General features: G+C 37.7%; 2 protein-coding genes across 3 annotated transcripts in view; one reads left to right on the forward strand and one right to left on the reverse strand.

Moving 5' to 3' along the window:
* The window catches only part of LOC131813851 (ral guanine nucleotide dissociation stimulator-like), a 225,468-nt gene that overhangs the window by 109,415 nt on the left and 94,082 nt on the right, over nt 1–21,971 (reverse strand). The gene's annotated exons all lie outside the window — the stretch shown is intronic.
* LOC131813643 (uncharacterized) overlaps nt 15,082–21,971 on the forward strand; it is a 39,480-nt gene continuing 32,590 nt past the window's right edge. The window contains exons 1-2 of the mRNA XM_059144003.1: nt 15,082–15,085; nt 17,402–17,886. Coding sequence (XP_058999986.1) covers nt 15,082–15,085; nt 17,402–17,886 — 489 coding nt within the window. The remainder of the gene's footprint in view (nt 15,086–17,401; nt 17,887–21,971) is intronic.

Genomic DNA, 21,971 nt, shown 5'->3' on the forward strand with positions numbered 1-21,971 from the left:
CCAAAAAAATACTCCTTTGGTTTCCTATAGGAAAAAAGTATATTTATTATAGGCTGGTCAGAGTCCTAGTGTTTTTTAAAAAGGAAATATTAAAAATTCATCCACAGTTCACATGCTTTTTTCAGATTGACAATAAAAGAATTTTAATTCCCATTATTCTGCTTTGTATATAAAAATATTAAAATTTTTACCAACACCCAAGTTAAAATGTTTAAGAGGAAGAAGAGATGTTCCCCTTAAAATAGATTCTAACATTCTTCAACATGATATATCTAATTACATTTGACACACTTACTGGAGGTTTTCAACATCCTGGCAGATGACAGGAGGGAGATTTTCATCCTTCAGTGCTTTACTATCCCTGAGAAAAATGCCACAGATAGATTAAATCCATTGAGGTTCTAAAAAGCTGACAGCTGAGTTCCACTACAGAAGTGTTAAAGGGGAGGAGGTAAAACAAATATTCCCCATTTATAGCTCTTATGGTTGATTTCAAATCTCTTTATTAAAAAAATGTTGTTTCCTGACCTTTAAAATAGCTTTAACAATTCATCTGACAGGGAGATTTCTCTTCTAAAAGGACTGGCACCTATCAGAAGGACACATAAATGCATCTGACCAAATGTTTAAGAAAAAAATTAGAAAATACAAGAGATTAAATATTGAACTAAGTTCCCCTGGCTCAAAAACTCTATGACTGACCTTTTATTTTGTTCAAAAATATTAAAGCATTCATTAAAGAAAGTCTACAAACTTCTCATAATGAGATTCTCATTATATTTTACTTGATTTTTAGAATTTCAATTTATTCTTCAACAAAATAAAACCTAGGGATAGACTAAGGGAATCATAAATATTTAGTGAGAATAGGAAGAGGTGAAATGTGGCATGGTGTAATGGAATTATGAGTTAAAATTCAGTCACAGATCTGCTACTACTTCCTTGATAGAACCTGAAGCAAACCTCAGTCTCCTACAGCTTTCTCATTTATGAAATAGGGCTAAAGTATACAGAAGATATTTTGGAGGCATGAACTTGATCATTTATTTACAAATGTTTTATCTAATGTAATACAAATTAGGTGAGAAAATGTAAGTGCTAGTAAAAATAGTGATCTTCAAACTGATCTGATGTATATTATAGATAGAGGCTTTTCTCCCTCTTCATCATCAGAAAATAAATGGGACTGGTATAGTAGTTTATATAGAAAAGGTATATATACCTAAAACTGAGCATAAAGTATTCCAGAAAGCATTGGTTATAAACTTTCCTAATGATTAAAAATTAAAGACCTGACCTGCCAAAATCTTTCCAGAGCATATGTTTATTATTTTACTTTAGACAAAAACTGATTCAAAGAATTTTTCTTCTAAATGTCTATATAGTTTTTTTTTACTTCCGATGAGACCACCTGCCTATGAATTAACAAATAAAATTCTTCAAATAAAATACTTTAAAAGTTAAATTGTAAACCTACTCTGGTCTGGTTCCTGTTTTATCACCTAGAAAATTCAAGAAGCTTTATGTAAAAACAGGTCATTTAACAATGTATTCAAAATTCAAGTTTTAATTTAACACAAACTTAGGTATAAATAGAAACTTCTAAGCATTTTACAGACAGACTTGTAGACATCATGTGAGGTCACTTGTCACAAACTCCAAACAACATACTATGGGGACATGTTTGTATACACATAAACACATAGTTACGTAGCTGATTTGTATGTATTTATTTCAAGGGCGAGATTCTTCCTCTTTGAACTATCTTCTATGAAAAATATTCTTGCTTAGCACAGATGACCTCCTGCAAGTTCTACTGGTTACTTTCTTAGGTTCTATCAGTTTAGAATACTAAAATATGTCAGACTACCTGGATGTCTCTAAATATTTTACAAGAGCAGCAATTTTTTAAGATGATGTTTTTAATGTGTGCAGATAGATCAACAGCTTTCTCATGAACACTTATTTAGTGGTTATCATTATTAGTGTATGTCTAAAAGTAGAAAAGTAAAAATGCTCCGTCAGCAAAATGCAGTGACTCACTTTCTGCTTTTCCAGAATTTACTTCACACTACAAAATAAGACCTGCTTAATGAAGGAAATACAGGAACACACAAAACTTCATCCCATCAGAGAACCTTAATGGTTCCTCTTTCAACCTGTTTTGGCACTTACACACACATTTTTAAACGTGATCAGGATGACATAAGTTATGTGCACATATTTTCTCAGGATGTTGAAATTAAGTCTTTTTCATGTCACTTAACATGATTTAAATGACAACAGAATACTGATGACATAGCTGTATCAGAACCTTTATGCCCAACCCTCTTCTTAACATGTACGCATTTACTATATAAACAATGCTGCTACAGTCAATGCCTTTATCTCCAAATACTTGTGCATGACTTTATTTGTATTCCACAAAAAGAGGAATTTATAGGTCAAAGATTACATCAAGGAAAACCTACATATTATCAAACTGATCCTTTAAAACAACTGTTCCAATTTATCTTCCCACCTACAACAAATAAGTAATTTTTCCGACACACCCTAAACAACAATGGACATTTTTCTGAAACAATCACTGCCAGTACATAGCTGAGAAATGCCACTTCATTATCATCTAAATTCATATTTCTGACAGTACTAAGTAAAACATTTCAAATATTAATTAGACAATTCTATTTCTCCTTGAGTGAATGGTCTATTCAGGCTATTTGAGGTATATCTGAGGTATGTTTCTCACTGAATTCTCAGAGCTATTTTAACATTAACCATATTAATTATCTCATACATATACGTTATGTGGCTATTTCTAAAATGAGACCTTAATTTCAAGATACATCTCAATTTCAGATGTTAAAATGTGAAGAAAAAAAGCATCTAAACAGCTAGTATTTTAGTTCCAACCTGTCCTTTACCTTTTGCCTTTGTCCATAGGGTTTCTTTTGTTTACCTTTTTAATCTAACTACAATTTATTTTTCCTTACTTTGTATGTTGATATTTCTCTTTCATAGTTTAACATTTCTGAAATTGATATCCATGTTCTACAGATGCAAGCCTTTGACTGGATGAGACACAGTAAGATAAAGGAGGGATTTAATTTTTTTCCCAGACTTCAACTTTTTTATTCATTAGCATCCTATTTTGCTCTCTCTTTGATATTCCATTTTTATTATATTTACAGAAGTCTGAATACACACAAACCTGCGTATATAAAACTTAGGCCTGTTTTTGGCCTACCGTGGGCCCTGACTAGTCCATCTAGCTTGGCATCTGTAATACCTGTGGACTGCTGTCAAAGCTCACTGTCAGCACTCCACCTCTGTTCCTGCCCTCCTGCACATTATCTTCCACATGGCTGCCAGAATGCTCTTCTTCAAACACGTATCTCATGTCCTATTATTCACATCAAACCCCTAGTGGGTCTCAACTGTCCTCCGTGTAATTACAAAACTCTTTAAGATGACATACACGGCCCTTCCCTTTATGACATCTGGAATCTGATCTTGCCATGCTGCGGCTCGCCGGTTTTCCAGCAGTTCTTCGAAAGAGTAAAGATCATCCTTGTCTCTAGATCTTACTCCATGCTGCCCCCACTTAGAGACCACTGCTTCCAACCCCTCTTCATCTATCAAACCCAATACAGCAGGTCCAGGCTAACTGATGAAGCTGCTAGGGAAACAGAGAAATCCTTTAGATTAATAAAGAACCCCTGGACACGTATAGCAGGTTAAAGGAACTGGATGTGCTATATCAGGTCATGTGCACTTATTCTATATACCGCTTTGGTTCAACTCTGAGGCACAACACAAGAAGAAGACAATGGGAGAAGGTGGAGTGGCGCGGGGGTGGGGGGGGCGAAGGGAGATTACCTCCTTATATTTCTCTTACTCCTTTGCCTCTATCAAGTCTTTCATGTGGAGCCTAAAAGCAATTGCAATAAATAGAGAACCAGTTTCATAATTAAAATCAAAGTAGTTCAAGGGTACCAGACTGCTTCAGCTGATTAATAAAAAAAGCTGCTAAAACATCTAAGATAATTTCTTCTAATTTTGATGTGGCTACAAAGAAAACTAAGTAAAAACAAGAGACAAACCCCTATGTTTAAAAATCAATTTTCGGGGCGCCTGAGTGGCTCAGTTGTTAAGCATCAGCCTTCAGCTCAGGTCATGATCCAGGGTCCTGGGATCAAGCCCCGCATCAGTCTCCTGGCTCAGCAGGAAGCCTGCTTCTCCCTCTCCCACTCCCCACTTGTATTCCCTCTCTAGCTGTCTCTTCTTCTCTGTCAAATAAAATTTTTAAAAAAAAGTAAAATAAAATAAAAATCAATTTTCATTCAAAGTTATCCTAAATTTTCTAAGTTTAAAAGGATTTTAGGATAGCTAGCTTTTAAAACAGTACTTTACCCGAGAATCGTCTACATCCAAATAAAAAATTCTTGCTCAGATATATGGACACCTTCAACTGTTAATCATTCTAAGTTTTTCAGAGGATTCAATGCAATACGAGAAACATGCTTTCATCAGAGGCAGAAGACACAATGCAAGACAAATCAAAAAAATCATGCACAGGGAATGAACAAAACTAAAACATATTTCAAAATGAATCTGGATTGGTAATTTTTTAAAAAGAATATCCAGCATTGCAAGAGCACAGTGAGAAGGGCATTTTCATACTGGCTGGTGGGTAATCAATTGGAAAACTCCTTCTAGAAAGTAATTTTACAATATTTACGAAGAGTCTCCAAAAATCTCCCTCTCTTTAAGCCAGTGATTAAGTTTCTAGGTATTGGTCTTTAAAAAATAATCAAAAATATGAATGAAAATTTATAAGAAAAACAAACACATAGAGAGCATTCATTATGTGCCTGGCTCTACTGAAGTCTTATAAACTGTAATCCTTGGACCAACAATGTCAAGTAGTTACTGTTCTTTTCCCCCACTTTACAGATAAAGGAACTAAACACAGAGGGATAAATAACTTGAACAAGGTGACAGAGCTTATGAACAGTGGAGGGGATCTGAAGCCAGATTTCAGCTCAAGTCTATCCCCTTAAGCTACAATACCACATTGCCTCTCCCCATAATGATGCTCAATATGTTGATACTTCCTAGAATATACGAACTGAATACAAACACTAATAATGGAAGGACGGCTGATTAATGATGTATCGATTCATAAAGCTGACTTAAGCAGCAATAAAACACTCCTAAAGAATTACTGAACTGACAAATATTGGTGATATAACATATGAGAAAGAACAGGTTACAAAGCAATCCAGTTGACCTTTGAACAATGTAGGGATTAAGGGTCCTAAACACCCAGGCAGTTGAAAATCTACACATAATTTGACTCCCCAAAATCTTTACTAATAGCTTCCTGCTGACCAGAATGTTTACTGACAATATAAAGTCTATACACACATTTTGTATGTGATATGTACGACATACTGCATTCTTACAATAAAGTAAGATAGAGAAAAGAAAATATTAAGAAAATCGAAAGGAAAATACATTTCCAGGACTCCACTTTTACTGGAAAAAATTCACATATAAGTGGACCTAACCAGTTCAAAGCATGTTGTTCAAGTATCAACTTATATACCATACATGTGTTCATGATCCCAACTTAAGAACATATATTAATACACACTAATAGCTACATAACCGTATGCATAAACAAAACTCAGTTTTCTAGGGAAATAAAATCTTAAACACATAATACACAAAAAATTTGTGAGATATAAAGTAAAAGTAAAAGTAAAAACTTTACTACTGAACATGTAACTAAAAATCTTACTGATATAGAAATTTAAGTTACTGTTAGAATAGAACATTACTTACTCTTTTTATCTGATGAGGTACGAAAATCTATACCACCAAGACCTTCATTGCCTGCAGTTGAAGTAGCTGCTGTGGTTCCCAAAGTCAAGCCTAAAGTATTCTGTCCAAGTCCTACAAATAAACCAAATATAATTTACAAAGTCTTTACAATGATTTTCCCTCAATGCACAAAATTCTCAAATGCTTTCAAGCTGGATCCCATTTTTCTTCATAATTGGCTTAAGCAAATAACATGGAATAAGTCTAAAGCTGGGATTTAATGGTGTATGTAGTCTGGATAATATGATTTTAACTTCTTTACGTTTTAGGTAATTTTTTAAAGTGTAGACACACAATGTCACATTAGTGTACAACAGTGACTTGAAAACTCTATACATGCTATGTTCACCACAAGTGTCACTACCCTATCTGTCACCATACAACCTTATTACAATACCATGGATTATATCCATCCCTGTGACTGATTCCATAACTGGAAGGTTGTACCAACTCCCCGTCAGCCATTTTGCCTGTCCTCCCTACCCTTTCGGGCAACCATCAGTTCTCTGTCTTTATGGGTCTATTAATTTGTCTTTACTAAAAAGGTCAGAGTTTATCTGTTAATTCAATAAATGTGAACATACTACTTGTTTTTTTTAAATCCTCCTGAAAAAGCAGTTTTAGTTTGTATATTTCCAGGTGAATACTTCTTGTCCTCTAGTCATGCTTTGTAATTGGATACTTTTTAAATTATCAAGTATTGGATGTGTTAATTAACTTGATGGGCATTTACAATGTGCACGTATATATGAAATCACTATGCTCTACACTTTAAATATCTTACACTTTTACTTCTCAATTATACCTCAGGACAGCTGTTAACAGATAAATAAATTATATAATAAAATAATCCGGTAATGATTTATAAGATTTCAGCAAATATTATAAATCTTATAAAGCAAATAGTTTCATTATTCATGAAATCTAAAGAACTGAGAGTTAGAAGCCTTACAGTTCAAACATCAAATTTCATACTCCCAAGCTTTTTCAAGAAATATTTAATGAAAGAAATAGACTTCATTTATTTAAATCCTACCTCACTGACAAAAGGAATTGAAGGGGCTAAACTACAGTTAATCTTAAGTCATGAAGGTATGCTTGTAAATCAAGTAGCAAAATTTTAAAGACCACGCATTGGTAAATCATCTAAGTCCATGCATTACCAAGCTCACATAAGTGTGGTTCTTTTTGGACAGATGCTATTTACTTTAAACAGAGGAAACAGTAGAGGCACTGAATAAAAGCAGGGAATATATGAAGAGTGAATTTAAATACTGACAATGTGTGAAAAAAAATATAGCTAAATGAATGTCCATTAAAAAAAAAAATACAGGGGTATGTTTAGTTAGCACAACCATAAATCAAGCACTGACGTGTGTCTAGAGCCTAAGAAAAATTGTAGCAGGCCTAAAAACTCATTAGAAAGACACAAAAACAATCCTCCACCTCCCCTTTCTGTTATTTTTGTGTTTTGCTCTCCTAGGACTCTTTAGGAGAGATGTTTAAACACTTATCCTACAAAGAAATGTATGTTACAGTCATCCAGTGATTCAGTTATTAGGAGATATTTTGAATACCTACAAGGTGAGACTACAGTGACAAAGACAAGTATCTGAAAGATAATGCAAACCTGAATGCTACAAATTTTTACAGATTATCTTCACCAACTCCTTTTTTCCCCTTCCACTGACCCAGAGTTTCTTCACTAAATTTAGTACCTGAACGGAGGACATGAAAGAGCTGTTTAATAGAAAACACTAGGTCATACTCCTTCATCTCTCCCACACGACCAAGTATTAGACACCTAGGAGGTGTTGAGTAAAACTTCTGATATTAAATAGCCATTATACATGAACCTATGTATTACTGGGAATGCTATGATTTTCACATGTTTCAATGCCAAAAAATATGTTTTTCCTAACACATAAATTGTTAAAGAGAAATTGTTGATATTATATTGCTATGTGAGATAATTATACAATGTTTTCAAATCAGAGGAAAGCTCTTCTCACTCCTACATGGTATTATATTACATTATATATAGTATCATGTTTCCTATATTATTTATTCACTTATATTTATATATAAATATATTTATAGTATATTTTAATACTCAAAACATCGACAGAATCCTTAACATGAAGCTAATTTCAAAATAAGAAAGAAATGAAAAATCAATCCAAGAAAGAAAATATGAAGTATTCTCTGCCAATTGAATTGATACTTTAGTATTTTGCTTGACTAGAATAAATTTAATACTTGTGTTCTAAAACCTTTTCTTCGAAGCACGCTAATACCCTTTCCTGATGCCTGTAATGGAAAGCCATTCTTAAAACCAGGGCTTGAAAGGTCAAGTTGATTTGCAACGAACTTAGATACCAAATGATCCAAGACTCTACAACTTCCATTTATTGATAAATTTCTCTTGAATAGTTTATAGGCTCCTTAAACAGGCCCTTCTTTGTTTCTTTATATAGTCAGTCAATACTGAGAAGCAGAAAACTTTTTTTCTACAATATGGCTAAGATGTCCAAATATGCATGAAAACCATTATTTTATAATTCAGTTTTCATACTAAATAAAAACATTCAGGTTAAAGAGACAAAGTGGTCTGTTCCAAAGGTCAAAATACAGATAAAGTAAATTTAAATATAAATATTTACTATTTCGGAAAATGAATACCATTAATTACCTGATGTGGCTGTATTTGAACTCTGGAAGAGTGAACCTCCCAAACCAGCTAAGGCTCCCCCTAAGGAAAGGCTTGTTGATGGGGTAGTAGTTGTAGCTGTTGATTCACCCAAATTATTTAGGGTAAATCTTGTAGATGCTATAGAAAGTAAAACGGTAAGGCTTCAAAAAGAAACATCATTTCTAAGAACACTGGAGAAAATACAAAACATTCCCCACCACCACGAAAACAGACAGCCCTACGTCCAAGACAAAATTCACTCTAGTTTTTCCTAAAAAACTACTTGCTAAAGATAAAATTACATATACTTAAGAATAAAGAGAAATAAGACCGTAAGGCAAACGCTAGTGACACAAATAAGAGTTCTAGGTAACACTAGAATGGTATAAGGTAATGGATTCCAGAGAATAATTAAGAGTTTTCAATCCAGGATGCCAAATTCGCCTTCAAAATGGAATGAATCCTAAGGCAGGCAAGGCTGATGCAAATTCTTTATCCTTTCTTGTCACCAATATGCTCCTTGAAAACAAACTGAATATTAATAGTTTTACAATTTACCTCTCACCCTGTCCCTGCTTTGCTCTATAAACAGAGATCAATTTCCAGGATGGCTCCTGCTGCTTTAGAGCCAATGATGATCTTTGTAGGATCCTAATTGCTGAGTGATTAAAATAAAAACTTTCCACAACTGAAGTTATCTTGAATAACGTGGATCCCTATATTCACTAGCCAAAAAAACCAAAATTCAATGACAAAACGTGACTTTCTCCATTCTGCCTCACTTGCTGGAGTTGACGTCAGAGCAGACAAAAGAGTAAGACCACTAGCTGAGGTAGAAGTAATAGGGAGAGCAAATGGTGTGGCAGATGCGGCAGGTTTACTGAATCCTAAACTGAAACCTGTTGTAGACGCAGATGTAGTAGCTGGCGTTCCTGAGTCAAACAAACAAACAAATCCTATTTAACCATGAATGTATATGTCTTACATGAATCAGGATCCCTAAAAGTTCGTGACCCTACTTTTGTAGCTAGAAGGATATGTGGGTAAGTATGAAAAAGGAAAATATAGAAGTTGGAGCCAAATCATGATGAATAATTAAAAGAGGATGCTATGATCTTAGGAAAAGCAAGAAAAAGTCCCATCAATGTGGTCATATTGAAATCCAATTTCAGTTCTACCCCTGGATTTACCTACAACAGCACTTACCCTTCCTTTGCTCTATACTCAACAGAAAAATATTCCTCCCCTCCAACGCTATTTAAACCACCATTCTCTACTGTTTCCTCTTCCTGTACTTCTGTCAACTCTGGCTACTCCTTCCAGTCTGCTTTTGTCCATCTCCTTCCTCTGTCCAGTTCTTAAATGATACTGCCTACGGCTCCAGGCCTGCTCCCATACTTCCCAACTACAGAATCTCAGCTAGGGCAACACGGGCCTAAATCTACACCTGCCGGAGTCTCCACTGGTTAGCTCTACCGGGATGTCCCTTAACTATCCGCCTCTATGCCTCCCTACACAAAATGTTTCCTAAATCCCCTGCCGTGGTCCACTCAGTTGCTCAAGCCAGAAACCATAATCACCCCTGACATCCCTTCTCTCTCCTGCATTCTACTAGCCATGACCTGCTGATTCTACTGCAGAAATAGCTCTAGATTACAAGCATCCTCAAAACCCTTAGCTCAGGTCATCTTCCTCTCAAGAACAATTATAACCTCTTAATTTGTTTCTGTCCCTCTAAACTTTAATCTTTTCTTGGAATTATTTCAGTTACTTTAAAAAAGAAGAAGCAAGAACACCAACAAAAAATAATACCCTGGTGATTCTCTCTGACTGAAGGCTCTTATTAGCTCTATACTATCTCTACCCTAGAGTCAAAAGGCGTGGCACACAACCACCTTTCCTATCTACCTCCAATCTGCTCTTCACACCCCCTCTCTCCCTACCATTCCCACTTCTGAAACCTAAATTCTAACCAAACACTTTTCCTACTTCCCTGAATCCCCTTATGACTGGGCAGTTGCACGTCTCCATCAGGAATGATGTTTCCTGCCCCCAAAATAAACTTCTACTCTTATCTTCCTCTACTTCTCTTGGTGCCTTTCATACATGTTAGAGCACTTATCAGGTCATACAAGAACATGTTACTATACCTGCCAGTCACCTTCACCTCATCACCCACTGAATGCCTTACTCGTGCTCATGCTCTTGACAACATTAGTATCACCTGCACCATCAGTATCATCACCATACCAACAGCTAATACTAAATGTACAAAGCATTATGTATACCCAAGGCCACAGAGTTAGGAAGTAGTAGCTGCTCAAAACTATTATGAAGAAATACATAATGACCTGCATTTTGGCTTTCCTTAAAGGCACTGAGAAAAGCAGCTGCCAGAAATTAAACTTCTGGATTGCCCTTACAACAACCAGAAATTCCTGCCAGGGTACAGTGCTCTAAAATCTAAATGGGTTCTAAAATCTCAGAAAATAAGAGAATCCAACTGCTTGCCCCAAAGCCAATCCTGTCCAAAACTCTGGTAGTGAACAGATGGGTTACACTTTCTGCTGGTCACAGGTGAGTACCATCCAAATGAACAAAGTCCACCAATCTTTGGTTTACTTCAAATGTTAATTAAATTAATAAATTTAACTTTGACTGAGTTTCCTCACTGTCCTTTCATTCATTCATTTCCTTTGACATTATTATTTTTTTTTAATTAACATATATTTTTATCCCCAGGGGTACAGGTCTGTGAATCGCCAGGTTTACACATTTCACAGCACTCACCAAAGCACATACTCTCCCCAATGTCCATAACCCAACACCCCTTCTCCCTCCTTTGACATTAACAACCCTCATCCTACTTACTCACATTCCCTTCGGCGTATCGCTACAGAGAACGATGGCATTTTTGAGCTGGAAAGAAATACAAAAACCTTTCAGTCCTACCCTTGTTTTACAGATAACCAAAAGCTGCCAGATACTACATGACTACCTAAGACCTCACAATGATTTGGAATTACAACCAGGGCTTAATTCTAAGGCTTCTGGTCTAGAGTTTGTTGCCTTTTTTTTTTTTTTTTTTCCACTAAACGGGTTCAAATGACTATAAAAATACAATGTAAACTAAACCTCCAGAGAAAAAACCATTTCTTTATTAAAAGGTTTTTCCTGAATTAAAAAGTCATTGACTTTTTTAAAAACTCCAGTACTGAAAGGCTGTATAATGAGTCAGTGTCTGTGATCTATTAGGTTCCTTACATGCTTCCTTCTATAGCCCAGCTCTGTGAGATAATAAGAAAGAGAAGAGAAGAAAACCACAGATCTGGGATCTTTTCTCAAAAAATTCTTACCCAGAGTTAATCCTGTAGTTATTGTTGCTGCTATTCCTGGGGACAAAAAGAGAAATAAAATTTAATCATCAATGGCAGATGACATTTTGGGGGGGTTATTACAAGGGCAAGACTTAGAGTCATCCTCAGGATATGTTACTACAACAACCAGTATCTTCTACCATGACCGCTAATAGAAACGTTCTTCCTAGATCACTGGTTTTCATATTAACGGCTATATATAATTATATAGGGAATAAGATTTATAAATGCAAACAACGACTGCTTATAACAACATTAGGCAAGGAGAAAAAAAGCTACTCTAAGCAAACACTGGCACACAAAGTTGTTTCAAGGAGCTCACTGGAAGCTCCCGCATTCCTGCAGTTCTTACATTTTCTATGTGTGGCTGTGAAAAGTGGCAATCAAAGCTGGAATGTCAATGCATAAAGTAGTAACAGAGACCAAGAGGCCCTGCGGGTACAGAATAAAGAGTAAATAAAGAAATAAGCTTTTGAAATGGCAGCATTACTGACACATATTTTTAATAACCAAATATCTTTAAGTATTAAAAAACAGATTTTTATTATCGAAATGTCTACCAGAAACTTTGACCTCTTGCCCTTTTCCCATCGAAACAACTCTTTTAATAATATAAAAACTTAAAACGTCTCTTAGGAAGGTAAATTATAATGTTATAGCAAGAAAGGATGCTGACTGCCCCATATATGCAAATTAAAAAACGTCCAAATTGGTAAACTTGATTTATATTCACTAAGGTGAAACACTGCATTATATACTCTCATGTAAAAATTAAATTAATTCTTTATATTTAAAGAGGTAGATCTTCTTTGTGTCAAGTATACCAAAAAAGAAGTTATTTTGAAAAGAAATCTTGGGATGCCTGCGTGGCTCAGTTGGTTAAGCGGCTGCCTTCAGCTCAGATCATGATCCCAGGGTCCTGGGATCAAGTTCTGCAATGGGCTCCTTGCTCAGTGAGGAGCCTGCCTCTCCCTCTGCCTCCTGCTCCCCCTGCTTATTCTCGCTCTCTCTGATGAATAAATAAAATCTTTCTTTAAAAAAAATCACATTTCTTCAAATTTGTTTCTCTTCTTTTTTGAAGATTTATTTATTTTTGAGAAAGAGCTTGGGGGAGGGGGGTGCAGTATGCATCAGGAGGATAGGGAAACAGAGACAGAATCTCAAGCAGACTCCCCAAGGAGCTTAAAGCCCAAAGAAGGTCTCATTCTGCAAGCATGAGATCATGACCCGAGTGGAAATCAAGAGTTAGACCCTTAACCAACTGAGCCATCCAAGAACCCCTAAATGGGTGTTTTCATTTACACTAGAATAGATCATAACCGATGTGAGGCCTACCACTGGCCCTTAAGTCCACATCCCTATATATATTTCCATCTTCATATTTACCATTTTTTAGGTCTGACACCAATGACAATCCCTATAAAGGGCAGAGATATAAACCAGAACCTTAAAAAGAATATCCCATAGCTACTCCCTGAAATGTGACAATCCTCCTTACCTGTATTTGTTCCTCCCAGAGTGAACCCAGTGGTAGGTTTCGTTCCAAAGAGCCCGGTTCCAAAACCACCTGAAGGAGCAGATGTCGTGGCAGGAGTTGCAGTGCTTCCAAGAGTTCCAAAATTGAGACCCACTGAAGGGTTGCTTATTTATAAAGAACACAAAATAAAGTCTACTGGAACCAGTATTTCCTAAAGAAAAATAAGAATTAACTCTTCAAGGTTAAACATTTTCTTTCTTTTCACATATTCAATATATTGCCATAGAATACAAAAAGAACTAACAATTTATTTTTAACCAACCCAATTCAAATAGTCTCCTGTTCTCTTTAAATATAAGTCACATACAAAAGATTTCAGATCCCAAGGAAATCATAAACAGTATCACATATTCTCCTTTTCTAAGTTTTATTGACAGCGTATTTTAAAATGGCCACAGAGAAGTCCTATGAATGTGGATCATTTTCCTCTTGAATGACTCACGTATAGTTCATATTTCTAAATACACTTGTTCTTTCCCAACTACTAAATAAAGAAAAATAAAACATACTCAGAAAAGTTCTTTTAAGTGATCTTTGCCACCTCTCTGTTGATTTATCACCATATTCGTGGATTTAGGCAGGGACAGGGGGATACAGTTACTTTTCTTGTCACCAAAACAGCATCAAGAACTGGGGTAGGGGTGAGAAGAGGAAAAGAAACATAATCTGACAAGAGGAAAATACAAAGTAATTACCCTCTATCCAGATTATGTGTTCATAAGCAGAAATTCTCTTCAGAGTTTCTGAAAGCTCAAAAAGAACAGCTGGTGATAGCAACTGATGTGAACAAAGTTCACAACTTTCAAATGTTCTTATCAAAACTCAAGGGCTCATATTTGCTAACTATAGTGGGAGACCAAATTATTAAAATGAACAAAATGTCTCAACAACCTAACACTCCAAAAATTGTACAAGAGAGTTAAAAGAGACTATAACACATAACATAATGGGAGCTCCCATTCATCCTATATAGGTATCTTTATTCTGTCTTGCCTGCCCTTCCAAACAGACATAATCCCACGAGAAGTCAAGGTCAGTTTTAAAAAGCTTATGTCTGGGACACTGCAATTTAAGGAGGTAGCGGTGTTATGGCTGGGTTCCAGTGCCAACTCTCCAATGTCCTGGGACGTGTGTGACATAACTTAGCCTTCTTGATCCTCTGTTTCCTCATATGCAAAATGTTAATAACTGTGCCCACTTAACAGATTTTTTGCAAAAGATTGAGAGATTATGCATGGTGAATTAACTTCACTTAATAAATGTTATTACTGTCATCATTAGGAACTTAATAAATTCAACTAAACACATTTTATACAATGTATTACACCAGCCAATCACTGTGAGAGGAACAGAACTTGAAACCAGTCATCAACACTGAGTAGGGGGTCAAAAAAAGGGTCCTGGGATCGAGTCCTGCTTCAGGCACTCTGCTCGGCGGGGATACTGCTTCCTCCTCTCTCTCTCTGCCTGCCTCTCTGCCTACTTGTGATCTCTCTCTGTCAAATAAATAAATAAAATCTTTCAAAAAAAATGGAGCGGGCCCGGTGTCTTAGTTTATCATTGATTTTAAAATTATCTCTAGGAACATGGGTATGTGAAGTACAGAAGGTTGGCAAAACAGGGTTTAAGGTATTACCAACAAAGCACAAAACTGTGAACACTTAATCAACTGAGCTAAAAAGGTACTTTAATAAATGTTATCGGCAAATTTTGAAGACCTCAAATTAAGGAAATGGTAGTTATGCTGTCCTCCCTCCCAAATAATTCAGTGATCCCATTTGGTTTTACTGCTATTCCATTAATATAGAAAGACGCACAATGAAATTTTTTTTATTTTTATTTTTTCTGAAATTATATATTTTTAGACTAAATATTTAAAATTTCTTGACAACTTAAGATAACTGAAGACACAAGGCACTGTTTCATAATTAAATGTGAAAACATAACCGAAGAAATACTTCAAAGTGGTATCTTCTTACTCAAGAAAGCAAAAGAGAAATTTCTCTACAGGAGAGAAATTTATTTAAAAGCTACCCCAAACAGGACCAAGTTTTGCCTCAACCCACTACTATCTGCCAATGGCTCATCAGAATGTGTTACTGTTGACTCCATCAGGTCAGGAATATTGTTTTAACTTCTCCAGCATGCCCTAATGTGGACTTAGAAAGTAACATTTAGGGAGCACTTACCAAGTGCCAGATATGATGTTAAGTACTTTATTCATCAGCATCTCTGTTCCAGATGTGGGAACTGAGGCTTGGAGAGTAACTTCCCTAAAATGATTTACCTAAAGAGACCAAATCGGGATGCCTGGGTGGCTCAGTGGGTTAAAGCCTCTGCCTTCGGCTCAGGTCATGATCCCAGGGTCCTGAGATAGAGTCCTGCATCTGGCTCTCCGCTCAGGAGGGAGCCTGCTTCCTCCTCTCTCTCTGCTTGCCTCTCTGCCTACTTGTGATCTCTGTCTGTCAAATAAATAAATAATTAATTAATTAAAATCTTAAAAAAAAAAAAAAAGGATATTTTTGACACAGCAATTGCGATAGCATTGAACTAATCTAAGTAGGAGATGATAGGAATAGTTTTCGCCAAATCGGAGAAGGGTTACTGGTTGAAAACCTGGAAGAAAGAGCCAGTACCCTTATTTATTTCACCATCTAAAACAGAGTCCATTATATGGAACTGTGTTCAATAAATATCTGTTCCATGAATGACAAGAGCTTGCAACAGGGCGGTGGCACTGGAGTGAAGCAAATGGAAACTAGGTAATTAAAATTAGCAGGCCTTGCTGATTAAGGGTGCAGAGAGAAAAGGAGGTATTAAGGGAAATTCCCAGACTTTTCCTTGACTGTGTAGTCTGTACCTACCCCGTTTTTCTTGGTAAATTATGTTTTTTTTTAATTTTTTTTTAAGATTTTATTTATTATATGAGAGAGAGAGAGAGAGCTCTCAAGTAGGCAGAGAAGTAGGGGGTATGCCCCTTGCTAAGCAGAGAGCCCCATGCGGAGCTCAACCCCAGGATCCTGGGATCATGACCTGAGCAGAAGGCAGAGGCTTAACCCACTGAGCCACCCAGGCGCCCCTGTACCTCCCCTTTTTAATATAAGGAAGATACTTTTGGCTTTTTACTCTACAATGACAACCCTCAAGCTTCAGGAGATAGATACCTTGTAACATTTTCTATGCACACTTCTTGATGTAATGAACTCCTCCCCTTTTACCTTAAAAAGTCGGAGTTCTAAAAATTAAATCTCTCACCATGAAAATGACCTTTGACTATTATTGTCTCTTTCTAAACCTCTGCTGACTGTATTTCGTCATCGCCTGAAGCGGTGCTTTAGCAGGTTGCACAAAAACGATAAACATGCTACCTACAGTTTTCAGTGTAACTAGAAGACAATGTGAGTCAATCCACCTTAACACTCACGAATACTACTACGCACACTGTTCAAAATGACCACCAAGAAATGCTGCAACACGTATTTAAAACAAAAACCTGCAGTAAAAAAGGACAGGGTTCCATGAGGTACCAAGAGGTGAGCTCGTTTAGAATACCACGAAATCATTAAAGCAGTGGAATGTCCAAAGCCGTATATCCTGCAATGAATTCTGAATTATCAGCGATAAAACTCTAATTGTCCCCCTTAAAATTTGTCTATTGTCTTTTTCTGAAACCCCAGAATGACCCACAATGTCGTTCTCCCTTCTGTGCCTCAGACTGCCGCACTGCTAGGGCTCAGCGTGAAATCCCAGGCCCTTTCACCCAGCCAGACCCCACTGGACAGGGACACTGGGTGAACCATTGTGGATTCTGGGGACTCACAACCCTATGACCACCCTCCCGACCAGGCCCCCGAACGGCAGGACTATGAGGCTGGCGCTGCGCAAGTCTGTCTTTCTCTTTCGCAGACCCACTAGAAAGGAACCCAGCGCGGAGGGAGAGGGACGGGCCCACCCACGGGATCTCACGGAGAGGACCAGGCCGGGAAGGCGCAGAAGCGCAGTTACCTAGATGCCCCGTCCCGAAGGAGAAACCGCCGCCTGCGCCGGTCCCGCCGGGGGCTACGGTGGTGGAGCCCAGCGTGCCGGTCCCGAAGGAGAACCCCGTGGACATGGCTGCCGGGGCTCAGCGCCGAAAGCAAGCTGCAGCGGTTCTGGACGTTCCTCTCTCCTCAAAGCCAAGGCGGGCCAGGCAGCATCGCTCTGGCCTAGCCGCGACCTGGCGGGAACTTCAAACCCCAGAGGCTGAACAAACAAGGCCGAGGTGGGCGGGGCAACCACCCGAGAGCACGTTCCGGCTCCCGCCGCGCGCACGTAACCGGGAGCGAGCCCGCCGCGCAAGGCACCCTGGGATGGGAGCAGTGGATCACGCCGGCGCAGGGCATCCAAGGAGGGTGCGGGATGCGGGGGCGGGGGGGCGGGTTGGACAGCGGGGTTCTGGGATGGAGCCCAGCACCAGCCTCCTTGCTCAGCGGGGAGCCTATTTCTCACTCTCCTTCTGCCTGCCGCTCCCCCTGCCGGCGCTCTCTCTCAGGATCTCTCTGTCAATTAAATAAATAAATAAAATATTGTAAAAAAATGCTTGGCACATACAGCTTATATGTTGATTAATAAAACATGTAAGGTTAGCTGGAAGAAAAGTGCATGTAAAAATGTAGTAGGGACTAATATATATTCATAATAAGGGAAACTGATGTGGGCCATATCGGAATTAACTTCTCAATCATTCTGTAAATCAAACAGTTTTAAAAATAAGTTTATCAAGGGCACCTGGATGGATTGGTTGGTAAAGCATGCAACTCTTGATTCTCAGGGTTGTGAATTCAAGCCCATGTTGGGTGTGAAGTCTACTTTTAAAAAGCTAAATAAATAAAATATAAGTTTATAAAAGAAAGTGAGAAGTTTGAGTTAGATAAAAGTTTGAGTTTGGGGGGAGCCATTCAAATTGATAAAGTATTCCTTTAACTTCATAAAAGTTTTAGTATGACATTTTTGTCTTCCATCTAGCAGAGTAGTTTAACTTGTGCAGAAGTAACCCCTGAGCTGCCATAGAGAGGAGAGCTGCAGGGATGGAAAGCAGACTATTACAATCTATAACATGACTCCAGATACACCGAGTGTAAGACTGGACCTCAAAGACCTTTTCTCATATAAATTCTTCTGCTTGTCATATTAGCAAAAAGAAAACACTTTACCTCCTTTATTCTACAGAACTAGAACTCCAAAGAAAGCAGTTTCTATAAGCCAGCAATGTGGTTATTAAATGGAAAGCTTGATGTAAAATGTCCATGTAAATTTCATGCCTATTTAAGCCTAAAGTCTATGCATCCAGGCAAAACCATGCAGCACAGTCATTTGGCTTAACTGTCCTTATTTAGAATAACACATTCTATTCCAAAGGATGTTTCCCATATTCCTCTATGACATTGGGGGACCTGAATCCGTATATCCATTCTATGGGAATTACCACTTTCCAAGGAGGAAGCAAATGATTCAGATTCTAAATTATGTAACAAACCACATTCCTTCCCTTTGTTGTTTTATATTATGTGAATCATGCTACGAAAACCATCTTTTGCAGAGTTACTGGCTGTATGGTGATGTTGCTAATGTCAGAAGCAAACTGAATAATCCAAAAGGCAATAGCATTGTAAAAAAAAATTAATTTCAACTTGCATTAAAATGGCTAAAGAAGCTTGTTTCCGTGGTATGCTCAGATCAGGATAACTCTGAGAAGCATCATTTGAGAAGTTCTAACATAGAAAAGAAGCTGGAACCTTAAGTCTATTTAAGTGGATCCGCAATATATATGGTCTGATCCTCTGAAATAACCAAGAAAGAAATTATGATTTAAAGCCTATATATGATCAGTTGACCTCTGTCTTGCATGTATTCCTGGGGATCTATTGACTTTAAAGATTTATATAGTGTCCTAACTTTTTATAAAAATCCTATTAAAGTTTCAAAAGATCCAACAACAACAAAATTTATAGAAAGATAGATCAACAGTCAAAATGCGACCAAATGTTAATAACTGCTGACTCTACAACAAAGATAGATGGGTGTTCATTGTACTGCTCTCTGAAATTCCCTACAGGTTTGAAATTTTTCATACTAAAAAATTGGAGCCTAAATCTAAAACAGAAGTTTCCAAGAATAGATCTAATAATGATCTGTTTCCTGATAAAATTTTCACTCATCTCCCAAGAAATGAATAAAAAAGAAAAGAAAGGAAAAGCAATACAGGGAGTCTTACATGAAGCTAATTTTATTTATTTGTTTTTAAATTTTTTTTTAGTAATCTCTACATCCAACGTGGAGTTCAAAATCACAAAGCCGGGCACCTGGGTGGCTCAGTGGGTTAAGTCTCTGCCTTGGGCTCATGTCATGAACCCAGGGTCTTGGGATCGAGCCCCACATCGGCCTCTCTGCTCAGCAGGGAGCTGGCTTCCTCCTCTCTCTTTCTGCCTGCCTCTCTGCCTACTTGTGATCTCCGTCTGTCAAATAAATAAATGAAATCTTAAAAAAAAAAAAAAAAGATTTCATAAAAAAAATTTATTTGGGAGACAGAGAGAGTGCTCAAGCAGGGGGAGGGACAGAGAGAGAGGAGAAACAGACTCTGCCACTGTCAGGAAGCCTGACATGGAGCTCCATCCCAGGATCCTGGGATCACAATCTGAACTTAAGGCAGATGCTCAGCCAACTAAGTCACCCAGCTCCCACTTCAGACTTCTTTTAAATGAAAGAAAAAAAATCAACTTCCATGTTAAGTTATCAGAGTAGGCCCTGGGGATAAAAATACATGTTTATAAAAAAAAGAAAAAATTTAAAAAAAAGTTATCATAGTTGGGTCTCTGTTATTCATAGCTAAACTTAATATACCAGTTTAAGTAGGAACCCACACTAAAAGATAGATTTTGTATGTGTTACTGAAGAAACGGGAAATAGCCATGATGAACCAAGGTCCAGATTCTCTATAGGATCACTATATAGTGATACAGGCAAAAACAAAATATCCTGTTATCTAATTTTATTCTGCTAGCAGAGAGCACAGTTGAGTTCTAGTCTCAAAAACATAGGAGCCAAAGAGGGAGAATGTATCTGCATTTATTGTTCTCACATCTTAACAAAACAATTCATGGTACCTGATGGACTCAATATGCACTGTCATGGAGCAGAAATACATTCACAAGACTATTCCATAGCATGCACAAAATTTCCCTCAATTCTCTTTGACCAGTTTTCCCACTGCTTGATTAGACCTCTTTTGGTTACAAGGAATAGAAATCCTCTAAATGTAATTTTAAGCACAACTGTGTATACATGTGCAGGGAGATGTGGGAAGACAGAGTTACTGGTAGGTCTTGACAGAGTTACTGGTAGGTCTTGTTATTGAGACATGGGAGACAGACTTGGAATACAGAGAAGTTTCAAGTGAATCTAGAGGAAAAGGTGTCACGGCCGGTGCGACAAATCGACCAGGAACGTGAGGGTAAGAGGATGAAGAAAAGAACTCGAGAAGCAGAGAGATGGGGCAGGAGGAGCGCTGAGGAGGATGTCCAACAGTGCTAAGTTTATTCAAAGCATTAAGGCCATATATATAGTGATAATAGGAGAAGCAATACATCTGTGTCTAGTTAACCACGAGTTCCCATAATAAGTTTCACAATGAACTATAAGCAGACTTTGTGACACCAAATGGCTGACGCCGGTACAATTGTTCTGTATTGACACAGCGAACCTGAAAGTAATTTATGGGCTGTACTAGGGCAGCAAGGACCAGCCACGAACTTATGACCCCAACCGAATTGTTCTCATTTTTAGCAAGCATGTGGGAAGTCAGGTAGGCGAGCGCATAACACATAGCACAGACCCTTTCTCAATGCTACTCGATTTTATCGACCTAAGGCTTTTGTTTGGCTATTCAGCCTTTAAAGGAGCCACAAGTCAGGGCCTGGATTGGTCCTCATCTCAAGCCCTATTGTGGCCTCCCACAAAAAGGAATATCCAGGGCTCAAGTATATCAGAAAGTGACAGCTAGACAGTTCATAAGAAATGAACAGGAGAGAGTTGCACTTATTTTGGAACTGAGAAGATCTGGAGGTCCCAGGGGTTGGGGGAAGGAGTAACTAACTGGTTGAGTGCCCAAGGGAAACAGAGGGGCATTCAGGCATCTGCCACACAAGAATCTGAGACCCAGCTCTCAAGGAGAAAAGGGCAGTAAACAAATGGGGAGAAAGTGAAACAAACGTAGCAGAACAGTTACCCCCAACCCTGTCCCTACCTCCAACCCCACTGTTATCAAACCAGGGAAGTACAGGGAAGAAGAGTTTTTGAATAGGATAGAGGGGCAAATTTATATTTATGTTAAACTAAACTCTTGACTCCGAAAAATAAGTTTTTCTAAAACCCAGAGTAATCGTGCAAAGTTATTGAGAGGTAAAAGGAGAACCAACAAAACAGCCTTGAAGGGTAACTG

The sequence above is a fragment of the Mustela lutreola genome, chromosome 13, assembly GCF_030435805.1.
Source record: "Mustela lutreola isolate mMusLut2 chromosome 13, mMusLut2.pri, whole genome shotgun sequence".
Lineage (NCBI taxonomy): Eukaryota > Metazoa > Chordata > Mammalia > Carnivora > Mustelidae > Mustela > Mustela lutreola.